We start from the raw sequence: 12,883 nt of genomic DNA, 5'->3' as shown, positions 1-12,883 counted from the left end.
TATTTTAGTTCAGGAAATCCCAAAGCAGATATTATCGGGTCAGATTTACAAGTGGCAGAGTAGGGGTTGGAGGGGAACTGTTGAATGGGTATTATTTGTTAAGGGTCCAGTTAGATGATCCATGAGCTGTTATAGGCCAAAGTAAGGGCATTTGTCTCTACTTGTCTCGAAATCAGCTAACCACAGAGAATTTTTTCAACTCCTCTTAAGTTCTTAGTAACTACAATTAAATATAAAAAGATAAATTAAAAAGGGTAGCTAGGTAGGGCAGTGGATGGTGCCAAGTTTGGAACTAGGAACTCATCTTCCTGAGATCAAATATGGTCTCAAACACTAATTAGCTGCATGACCCTGGGCAAGTCATTTAGCCCTGTTTACCTGTTTCTTCATCTATCATATGAGCGGGAGAAGGAAATGGCAAACCACTCCTGTATCTTTACCAAGAAAACCCAAAATGAGTCACAAAGAGTCGACCTGACTGAACAACAACGAACAACTGAATTAGAGCAAATTTGTCTGAATTTCGGAGACTGAAGATAAACATTCTTCCAATTGGAAAAGACACTATTAACCTGTGTCATCATTAGTAAACATAATTGTGACATGAATGAAGGATGAACAATTTTTTTCACTTAAAGAACATCTTTATTTGATCTTTTATATACAATATTATTTTTAATCTGTAAAAATTACATATGGAGGACATGATTGGAAACCAGTTTTGGAGCAGCCGGTGAATATCTCATTTAGGTTAGAATCACAGAATCCTAGAATTGGAAAAGGCCCTTAGAAGTCATGGAACATAGTTTCCTGCCTGGTTGATGAACCCCTTCTTTGATATCCTTGAGACATGGTTAACTGTCCTCTGTTTGAATACCTCCAGTGATGGAGAAAATGAAACTCATGAAGTGGCCCATTCCATTTCAGACAGCTTTAACTGGTAATAAGAAATTTGTCCTTGCATTAGACCAATAACTATCCCACTTAAATTTTGTGAGAAAAGTGAATTTTAGGTAGTGGGGCTGCCATCCCACTACTGATACTGTGGGGTGGTAGTCCAACTCAGTCATTAAAATTAAGGATCCCCTTTAAACCAACCAAATACTAACCACTAGATCCATGATTACTAGTTCTTTCTTGACTAAACACGTGGCTTCTCACCACCGAGTTCTGGGCTGTGTAATTTGCAATGGATTCTGTGGAGCTTCTTCCACAGCTCCAAACTAAAGGAGTCTAGAGCTGTCAAAATTCATTGCAGATAAATGTGTTTAAGCACCCACAGGGTTGAGACTAGAGGTAGACCGCTAGGACTCCAAACAGCAGCTTATTAATAGAAAAGGGATGGTTATACCCTGCTCACTCTGAAAACAAGCTTCTATTCTAGGAATTTAAGAAAATAGCAAAATATTTGCTAGATCTCTTACTGAAAAATCTATCATCTCAAACACATTCTGTGCATAGAAAAGTATTATCTTAGCAATATGGTGATCAAGCTAGAATTTTGTAATGAATTCTTCAGTTACTGAAGCCAAACCAAGTTAAAAATGGATTTATTAAACTTTAAAGATATGATGATGAATAAGGATGGCATGATCTCTCATTGGACTGACTACATTACCCTGGATAATAATGAGCATCAACAAAACAAAGGCTGAAGGGAGTGGAGGGAGGTGGAGAGGGAAGACAATGAGGGAACCTTTTTGAACAATTTATCTAAAGAGGGGCCAATAAGTAAATTTTAAACAGCATTTTCTCTGTAGTTTTAAAAGTAGGGCTTATTGCTAAAGACATGGGGACCAACTCAACCTCTGCAGCTGACAAAATCTCAACAGGCTGACCAACAGAAAACACAAAAGCAGATGTCTTTGTCTTCCATGAGTTTTGCTGCTTTCTTCCTTTCACAGGGCGTATTTCTCTGTAACACTGAGATCAGAGCAGCCGTGTACTTGTAGTGCACAGGGTATGGAAGTGTGAAAGCATGAGCTTCCTCTGAGGGAGCAGGATAAACTCAGAGAATCAAGAACACTCTGACACCCTGGAGTGCCTTCTTTATCAAGAAGGCTTCAGAGACGTGGCATCACAATGACATTGCACTGAAAAGGACAGTATGGTCTTGTTTGCTTGTTTGAACATGGAAACAAAGCTTTGGGGAAGGGGCAGATGGCAGTTGGCCCCACCCCCACACTCAGTTTCAATGGCAGCCACACCTAATCAAAGAACATTAATGGATTCTGTTCTGAAGATGCCACAAAGTCTAACTTTAGACAAAACATACACATAGATATATCCCTTTCTTTAAACATACCCATGCACGCGCCCGCGAGCACACACACACACACACACACACACACACACACGCATACAAATTAGCTGACTCAACAAGTAACAAAGGTGTCAAATGAAAATAAGCATCACAGTTACTCTAACAAAAATGTTCAGCTGGCTCTTGTTATCATTCAGCAGAATCTTCTCCATCCTGCTGACCTGAATGAGCTGAGGTAACAGAAAATCACCTTGAAAATGTACTTTATCCAAAAGGCCTCCCTCTCACTATTTGGTTACTGTAAATACTCAGCTTGGAATCTGTGTGGTCAAAACCAGTACTTCTGTGTTCAGCATGCCAAACACAGACTGTAGTGAGTTTAAAAATCCCACATACTACACACACACACACACACACACACACACACACAAACACACACACACATACACACACACCCCTATGCAGTCAGCCATGTAAAGTCTGTTTTATGAAGAGGACTGTACATTTTAGAGTGGATAAGCTTGGGGGAACTACTGAAATGGAGAGTAACTAAGGATGAAAGTATTTCCTAAATTTTTATTTGAAACAACTTTATTTCCATGCTCGAAATAATAAAAGGAAATGGAAGTACAAGACAGTTACCTAAAGGTTAAAATTACTTATTTGAGATTGTGGATTGAAGAGCTAACATTCTCTGCAGTATTTATCTTAGTTTGATTTTTTTGAGGACAGACATTTTAGTGAAGCTTCTCCAATAAGAATCATATAATATTCTCTCTTCACCCCAATAAAGGTATCTGTCCTTCAGTTACTTATATAGACTAGTAGCCATTTCTTAACTTCCCAGATCTCCACTGGGAGGCTAGTGAGTGGTTTAATAAATATGCTTCACTTGGTTAAGTTATATTTCTATAGAGAAAGAATTACAGCATGGCTCACATCTCATTATGTCAACTTTCTATAGGAATTCAAATATGCAGTATTATTTGAAATAAATTAAGTTATGTAGTACTGCTATATTACTAAACCCTCCATTAGCAAACAGTTATGACTGTCTATTAGATTTAAGAAGGTTGGGGGTTTCTCCTATACTATTTTCATTCATAAATCTCTTCCACTCCAAGACACAAGCAAAGGTAACTAAGAGGATATTAACCATTTATTTGAAGAAACCCAGAAAAATGTCTTATTCAGAGGAACACAGGATGATCAGATCTAGGTAAAGGAACCCTTGGGAAGAAACAGATTGATGCCCAGGATGGGAAGAAACAGATTGATGCCCAGGACTGAGGATTAGGAATGGGCAAATTATTAATCTTTGCCTGGATCTTTAATCTAAAAGAGGCTAGATCATCTCCAAGAAAATGAACAACCTTTTCTGTGTGAAATCCCTCTTGTTCTTCACAAAAATACAAAAGTTGTGATTCAAAGTGTGATTGCGAAAGAGACATGGGAGTTGTAGGCAGAATTTCCAAGCCCCTGAGGTTGAGAGAACTCTCTCTGTAAGCATATTTGATGACATGAGATTTCAGGGGAGGAGAAAGCATAGGTATTCAGAAAAATAGGGTCTTATCTAAAGAAAATGGAAAATAATGTGGCAATCTATAATAAAGCTAGGAAAGGGCATTATTTCCCCTTTCAACAAAGTTAATAAGATATGGCCACAAAACAACTTAAACCAAACCAAACAAAAAACCAACCCCCCCAAAGCCCCACTGATATTGTATCAAAAAAACCAAACATTCCTTAATCTATAAACCCAAAGGAGTATGTGCTATTTTAGAGCAAAGTCGCCGCAGGAGGCGATGCCCTCAATTCATTCCAATGGTGCAATTACTACTGAACATGTTTTAGAAATTTGTCTTTTGAAAATGCCTTTTGAGACAATTTCTTGTCTTACTGTAGCCCAAAAGAGTGCCAGCTTTATTACCAAACGTATTCACCAGACTTGCCTCTGAAAGACTTTTGGCTCTTTATAAAAATCAAACCCACACTAAAAGAACAAAGATTGATTACTGCAAAAGATAGTCAAAAGTCATACCTTGTATCAAACTGACTTCTTCATTTCTTTTGAGTCTATAATGAAAACCTTTTGTAGTGATATTTTAATGGGCATCTTACTGTCTGCCTAGAGTTTATGTGATTGGTGTTTCAGAGGGGCCTGAAAAAATGAATTGATAAACATACAACAGCTCATATTGTTATATTTGTTCTTTACAAAAAATGACTATCATATGGACACTACTGGGAAAAAATATTTTTGCTACACTGAATTGTAACAGAATTTAGATATAACCTGGTCAATCAAACACGTCTGCTTTGGTGACCAGCTGAGTCTTAAAAATATTTTAAAGATGCTTTCTGAGAGTTGTTTCACTCGATGTGAAAAGACCTACTCCCCCAATCAGATGACAGACAACTAAAATCACACCTACACACATGACAGTGGGGACACAGAACCTCATGCAATGGACCTTTTGTTTTCTCAGACTGCACTCAAGGCCTCAGTTTGTAGATTCCTCACTGGTTTTAATGACATCAGACTGGTTGGGTCCAAGAAAATCCTTTAACCTAAATCCAAAAGAAAGACTACAAATGAAATAAAATGGCTGTAAAAGCTAAAGATTCAAGACTAGATGGATTCTCCTTCATGACAAGTTACTTTTTGGTTGGTTGCGTGCCCCAATGGATAGCATTACCTGCTATGCACATACCTGGCAAAGGCTTACACCTCTCTAAGCAAGGTGTTTAGGTTCTATGGAGGCAGTACATGGAGAACTACCCATCCCTCCCCATCAAGGACAAAAAGAGAGGATTTTAAAGTCAGGAGAAATCTCACAGATCATGTTGCTCGAACCCCTTGTTTAATGAGGAAGAAGTGTAGGACCAGAGAGGCTTGGTAAATTGTTCAAGGTTACCCAGCAAAGTGGCAGATGGCCCTGGACATTCCAGGATAAGAATAAGTTCTACACAGGCAAAGTCCTGGAGGGTGTCCAAAGAAGAAAGCAGGGAAGTCACAGGTAAGCCAAGGTTGGGAGGAAGATACTTTTGTTGGAGGAAATGATTTTCAAATTCACAACAAAGCAAAACAAGAAACTGGAAAGTTTGTAATTGAGTTTAATCACCTTTGGTATTCTGAGAAGAGAAAAATGAAAATATGTTTATGACTCCTGTTCTTCCAGACCTTTGTGGCCCCTCTTATCTGCTTCCACTAAGCTCAGCCTCCTGGCACGGGGGTGGGGGCAGGCAGTTATGGAGGGTCACTTTGTCATCTTAGGAAGTCCTTGTAAGGCCTGAAGGCACGTTCCCTCTTTCATAGCAGAGTGTCCGCTCACTGCCCACATGCTGATCCACTTTGGATCTAGGCAAGGCTAGTTTTCATATCCATTCCATGACTTATACATGGGATTGGCCATATGTTTAGGAGGAAGGATAACTTTTTCGGAAAAGGAATTATTTTCCCTCTATGCTTCTAAAATCCCTCTTAAACAAGTGTACTTAAATTATACTAAGAGTACTTGGTCTTCATTATATTTCTTGACTTTCAAGTAGTAAAAGGAGGCAAGATTTCAGAATTTGGTGTAAGTATTTAGTGTGCTAAAATTAACTCTTATAAGGGCATAAATTACCTTCTTCACAATATAATTTTGAATGCGTACTGTTGAAAAAATTGCCTAACAGAATATATATCTGATACTTTGTGGATTGACAATCTATGATTGATGGTAATCATACAGAATTGAATTAAAAGGCATAATTGAAACACATTATTTTCTTGGAATCTTTTCCCATTTAAGTCCATCACACATTAAATAAGAAGGTTTGAAAAGAGAAAAAAAACTATTAAAATGATTTAAATTCCCAAAACAGGCTTGAGAAGATAGTTTCAAAAACTGCCCCAATACTAATAAAGGTAATATCAAAATGCCAATAACATTAACTTCTTCACTTAAATGCTTAATGGGAGTTGTTTGTAAAATAAAATGATAAAGAAATATGTTTTGTAGTGTAACATAAAATTTCTCTAATTCAGAAAATACATAATCCCAAGGTAACGATTATCTTTCATTATTTCATGCTACTGGATAAAATGTATGCTCTCTCTCAGAAACAAATAGGGCTGGCTAATAAAATAAACATCAGTGCAAAATCTTTCATCCATCAATGAAAGATGTCACAGACACATCTAAAATCAAATGTGTTACATGCTTATCTGCACCACGCCTTTATCGTTGAAGACTATTTTGACAATTTTTTGGCAACCCATAAATGTCTCCAGAGAAGACTGAATTGATTTGTAGTGGGACAGTTAATCCAACTTGCATTGAGAGAGGGGCTAGGAGGTGGGGTTGAATATCAAACAAGTTTTGGTGTCTTATCTTTTTATAAGTTGGTTAAGGTGTAGTAATAATTGAGCTCATCAAGGCAATGAAGAGAAACTCAGAGCTACAGAAGAACATTTTGAACATAAACATTCACAATGGTTGAAAGGTAAATGACTGTACTGAGTTTATCATGGAGGCTAAAGAGGCTAGCATTTACCTTCTGCTTGAGGAAAGTGCTCCCACCCCCAAAATAACAAAGCTTTCTCTTAGAACAGGTTTCAAGGAAATATGGGGCTTTTTTTTTTTTTGTCATGCTACCAATACTTGACTGAGCTACATGCACAAAATTCCCAAACCTAGGTTCTCAAAAATGTGAATATGAAAAATACTGCAGATTTGATGATTCCACATGGAGACAAAGACGGGAAATGTATTTCCTTGGTGAACTCACGTCCCAGAAAAAAACCACTCAATCAAGGGGTATTAATGAAACAGATGGGGATGCTTGAAATGGCTGCCAGGCTGGTCACCAAATGGGGACTTGATAATTCATAAAGACACAGGGCCAGTATTTCCCTTTCAGTTTACAATCCTGTGGCTGCTGCTGCTGGTGCAGTTCTGCTGTTGCACTGTTCTTGTTTCATGGTTCCTTAGGGGGAGGGAAGGGAGCGAGGAAAAACAAAGTATTTAGGATCCCCTTCCATGTCAGAAGGAAACAAATACATCATTTGCTGCAAAGGCGGTCAGTAACTCTGCAGCACAGAATTCTGTGTGTCTGTTCATTCTCCTGACTCCAGGATTCTTTATCAATACAGGCATTTCCCCCCATATGACCTTCTCATTAGGATTTAAAGCACATCAGGTCTCTGTCCTGCAAATAGTGGAGCATATTTTGGTCAGGTATAAAATGGAATAATTTCAAAGTTAGTTTATCTATAGGTTGAAGAGCTTCGAGTGGAGTAGTCGCTTCTCACCCTGACATCCTGACTTGGAGGCCCAGGTTTCCAAGAGTCCCCCTCTCCAGCCCAGTCTCTGCATTGGTCCATGTAAACAAAACACAGGTGAGTCAAGTCTCTCCTCTTGAGCTGCTTTTACCGTAAATCAAGATTTCCTGAAAGTGTGGTGTTGGCTAAATGTAACACAGGCAGAGGGTGGGCTTCTGTATTAAACACCCAGTGGTCTAAAGGTAAAAGGTCATCATTGGAGAAGAGCAAATACAAATACCTGAAAATGAAAGATAAAAAAGAAAAGAAAAAGTGTTATAGTCACATCAATTAAAATTAAATAGGTTGAGCAACACATTCAGATGTTAGTGACAGAGGAAACCAACATCTTATTTTGAGCAATGTATATTCAAAACATAGAAATGAACTCAGTTTACCAGAAGTAATCTGAAATATAGTGGTGCCACTACTAATAGGAAAACTATACAATGTATTTTCTATTCACATATCTAAATGATGTACAGTAAAAATACATGTGAAATTCAAACTTCTAAAATAGAGCCATTATAAAGCAGTTTTCCGGTGGCTGTTTTTGTTTTTAAACAATTGCAATAAAATTTGGTGCTACATATTACAGTTAAAGATTACTTCATATTACCTTCCCAAAAGGAATGAAAACTTACAAAGTATAACATTTACAAAGTATATTCTTTGAAGGCAGAATAGATCTGGTTTTGAACAGAACCTTCTGTAGAGCTGTCACTACATTAGCAGGCTTCTGGTATTCTTCAATCAGATACTTATTTAAGTAAGGCTCAAGGGACACTGACTACAAACTGCTCACATTTTGACAAGGAAAGGTACAGAGGTTCTGGGCTTCTTGTTGGTGGTAATATGAGATCACGATGCATGATAAGCATTTTAAGTTACACTGTGTTACTTACAGGGACTTAAAATGACACAACTGAAAGAACAGGTTTGATTTATGCTTAGCAAATCCAAACTGAACCTTGTTTGAAGTCAGCATGACACAGTAGTAAACAGTTTTTGAGTCCAGCAGTTTGGGTTCTAGTTCTAGTTTTAGTTACCAGGAAACCATGGCCAAGTTATTTAATCTCTAAGCTTCAATTTTCCCATCTCTAAATTGGGAATAATAGTATTTCAGAGCAGGTAGGTATTGCAGAAAGACATAGACATTAGGCTTACTATCTGCATCATATCTTCAAATTTTATAATTATTTTGATAAGATCATAAATATACGTTAGAAGAGTCCTAAAAGAACATTTGGTTCAATCCCCCTTATAGGAGAAAACTGAGATCCAGGGAGGTTGTGACTCACCCAAAGTCATGAAGTCAGCACTAAGGATGGAATCTGAACCAAGGAAGGAAGGTGGTAGGAAGAATGGGCAAGGAAAAAAAGAAGCTGAACATAAAGAACTCTTGAAATAAACCTGGTTTTCACATAAGTCTCGTGAACTTATGACTGCCTGTTGACAAGTTACATAGTGCAGGTAATACTCCTTAATTAACTAGTCAAGTCATTTCTCTTAACGCCTGTGGCACTTTGGGATTTACCCTATCTGTCAAGAATAACTTAGATGAACCTTTCCTTTGATAACAAAATAGAATGAAATTTGCTACTTCATAAGGCAAGTGGTTTTAAAAAAAAACAATTAAAGGAGGACAAAACATGAATAAAATCAATTGGGAGAAAACAAGATTACTGTTTATGTCTTAAAAATACATATTAATGAAAACAACCTTATGTTTCATTGCTACATAAACAACATTTTTGAGCTACAAAATTCCCTGTGTTGTGGAAGAAAATGAGATATTTTAAATTGAAAATACATGTTAATGTTCATATTATCCTAGAAAAATAAATTTATGAATTAATTCAACCATAAAATTTGGACTGAGTACCTGTAAAAATTAACTCTGCTATGATCTTCCATCTCTCTTATTCCATATTTCAAAATCTTTCTACATTTTTATCCAAATCTCACAGAATCAAGCTAAGGCTTAAAACCATGTTCACAATCCTATTCCCTCTCACTAAAAGAAAAACAAACAAAAAACACTTTGCCCCACTGCTTGCCCCTCACTCACTCAACCCTCACCTTTAATTCCTCCATAGCTACTTTCCTACTGCTAAAAGCTAACTGTTTAGCCACTGTCCACACCCGACTCGTTCTTCCTAAGAAAATCACATTCACATCCCGTCTGGTGGTTCATCTAGGCCACCTTGCTATATACCCTGCTTCCACTCCGCTTCTCCCAGCCTGAACTGCACCATTAGAAAAAAAAAAATCCCCATCCAATTTTGGAACTTTTTGCCATGCACTGAGATGTAATGATTGGTGAGCCAGTGTACACTCAACTAGCCTACTTTACTAGTCTGCTTCATACAAAACAAGCTTCAATCAACAAATCAATTAAGCATTTGTGTCAGATGATAAGCTCGGGAAATAAAAAGAAAAAAAATGAAGCAGTGTCAAGCTCAAGAAACATATTCTAATGTGACAGATATATACAAAACTATAGGAAGATATATACAGAATGAATACAGTAAGTTTAGAGAGAAAAGGCAATGGTAGCAGGGAGAATTCATAGCATTCATGTAGAAAGTGGAGCTTGGCTTGAGGAAATTCTAAGAGGTGGAGGTGAGGAGGGGGGCCAGCCAGTATCTCACTGGCTGAATGCCACATGTGGAGAAGACCAAGTGAGCCTGAATATCCGGACCATAAAGTATATGAGGGACAGTAATTGATCAAGGGCCTGGCCATAGAAGGAGTGAGGTGGTGAAGGTCTAATTGATAAGAGAGGTAACAGGAAGCCACTACAGGAGGGAGAGGGAGGCAGAGAGAAGGGTGGAGAAGGGAAGGGAGATGGACAAAGAGAATGTGTAGGGTGACATGCTCAGACCTTTCCTTTAGGAAAATCACTTTGGTAGCTACACAGAGATGGACTGAAGTGGGAAGAGGCTTGAGGTCACTGCAATAGTCCAGGTAAGAATTGATACAAGGGACTAAGCCAGGGTGGTGGCTGTTAGTGGAGAGAAAAGGACATATGCATGTTGTGGTGACAGAAAAACAAAATTTGGCACCTGACTAGATATATGAAGGGAGAGAAGGCAAAGATTTGTTCCTGGGTGGCAGGAAGAATGCTGGTACCCTTGACAGAAACAGGAAAGTTTGGAAGAGGAGGGGGGATTTTGGGGAAAGCAATAACGAGTTCTGCTGTGGAAATACTGAGTATGAGAGGCTTACAAGAAATCCAGTTTGCAATGTTCAACAGGCCATTCGCTGTTTTTGCAGAAGTGGAACTTAAGATAGAGATTAGAGATGCTTTTATAGATCTGGAAATCACCTGCATAGAGATGACCATTGAACTCATGGGAGCTGATGTTCCCTGAGGGAACACCCTGAATAGTGACTGTGATGTGGATGAAGATCCAGCAAAGAGACTGAGAAGGAACAGTCAGACTGGTAGGAGAACCAGGAGTGTCATGAAATCAGAGTGACCAACAACGCCAAAAGCTGCACCCCTTAGTTGTCCCTGTTTCTATTGGGAGCATCGTCCTCCCTGCCCGTGAGGCTCAAAACCTTACAGTTCCTTTGACTTTATCCTTTCGCCTTCTATCTAAGCAGTCACAACATCTTGCAGTCATTCTCCTAATTCCATTCTCACTGCCACTGCCCTAGTCCAGGCCCTCATTACCTCTCACAGACACTACTCCAATACCCTTTAAGTTCACCTTCCTGTTTTCAATCCCTCCCTTCTCCAACTATGAGTGCCAAAACAAGTTTTCCAAATCACAGAATAGTACGCTTCTGTCCAAAACCTTCTGAAATGCTGTTAACTCTACGGTGAGTTCTAAACTCTACCTAAAACTGAAGACTCTCCACAATTTGGCTTTTCTAGCTATATTTCACCTTGTTCTCCTTCACAATTCAGTATTCTTTTTTCTTTATCTTTTTGTTTACTTCTTAAGTTCCAACACACATTCAATGTTTAGGACAAACTGGACTCTAGCTCAACTCAGCACTTCCAACTTCCATACCTTTGTACAAGCCATGGTCTGGCAATTACCATGCATTTTATTGAGTGTCTCACATTTGCCAGGCATCAGGCTGGGTACTGGGTTTAACACAGAGTAAAAGTTAAACAGTTTGAGCTCGGAAGAACCTCACTTTCTAACCAAGGAAACAAGCGTGTCTTAAACATTCCAAGTATAGACAAAAGAGCCTCAAGATCATGGGGAAAGGGACTCACGGCCGCCATGTCACGTCCTACATACACAGACCTTCCTCTGAAATCACCCAGGATATAGTTTGCACATGTTCTGCATTTACCTACAAATAGACTTGTACATTTCCACTCTACTTCCATTAAGACGTAAACTATTAGAGAGGGCCTTTCTCACTTTGTCCTTTGTATCTCCAGTCTGTAGTGTGGTCCCTGGCCCAAGTGGTAGGTGCCTAATGAGAGTCTGTTGATGGAATGAAGGAATACATTCATTTCTTATCTTGAACTTTCTAAATTTTTTGTCTTCCTTTAAAAAGTCCAGCCCATGGGACAAATCCTCAACTTGCCTGACTGCCCCAGTTGGAAATGCACATTCCTTAAAGGACTGTGTTCTTTTTGCTTGGTAGAATGCTTTATACATAATAAGCATTTATAAACGTTTACAAAATTGAAAATTCCTCAGTCCTACATTTTTTTAAACTAAGCATCTATTCTATGCAAAATATTGCTGGGGCTTTCAATATTTTCAGTGAATCTAGAGGGAGAATATTCTTACAAATGAAATAATGAAGTAAAAATCATTTCCAGCCTTTCCTTGGAATTGTCTGTTATGTGGCTTTCTACTCCAGGGAGTGGATTCTTGGTTCCTGTCTGCCATGTACCTTGTTTCTGAATTATGGAGTCTCTTTATGCCTTCATTTTGCTTGGTGCATCATGCTACATTTATTCATGCATTCCTCTCATTTCCTCTTTGTTAGAGAGTGGACATAGCCAATACTCCCCAGTTTTGCCACACTAAAAAGCAAAGTCAATCTTTTATAAAGTGTCTCTTCTGAGCCAGGCACTGTGCTAAAAGCTGAGGACACAAAGAAAAGAGAAAAAAACAAACGTCCTCTGCTCTCAAGTGAAACATAATGCAAACAACTATGGACAAATATGGTATAGAGAGAATAAACTGCAGTAATCTTAGAAGACACATGAAGGACACCTGGGAAAGGCTTCTTCTTGAATAAGGTGAGACCTTAGCTAGAACCTGAAGTAACCCGAGAAGCCAGGAAATGTAGATGAGGAGTTAAGAGAATTCCCACCATGAAGAATAGCC

The 12,883-nt window shown here is 38.5% G+C and overlaps 1 protein-coding gene across 1 annotated transcript in view; it reads right to left on the bottom strand.

Moving 5' to 3' along the window:
• Nucleotides 1-622: 622 nt before the first annotated feature.
• MAN1A2 (mannosidase alpha class 1A member 2) overlaps nt 623-12,883 on the bottom strand; it is a 241,454-nt gene continuing 229,193 nt past the window's right edge. The window contains 1 exon segment of the mRNA XM_044000249.1: nt 623-7,812. Coding sequence (XP_043856184.1) covers nt 7,680-7,812 — 133 coding nt within the window. The 3' untranslated portion in view covers nt 623-7,679.

This window comes from Dromiciops gliroides, chromosome 4 (genome assembly GCF_019393635.1).
Source record: "Dromiciops gliroides isolate mDroGli1 chromosome 4, mDroGli1.pri, whole genome shotgun sequence".
Lineage (NCBI taxonomy): Eukaryota > Metazoa > Chordata > Mammalia > Microbiotheria > Microbiotheriidae > Dromiciops > Dromiciops gliroides.
Note: the sequence above shows the minus strand (reverse complement) of the source record. Positions and strands in the feature narration are given on the sequence as shown.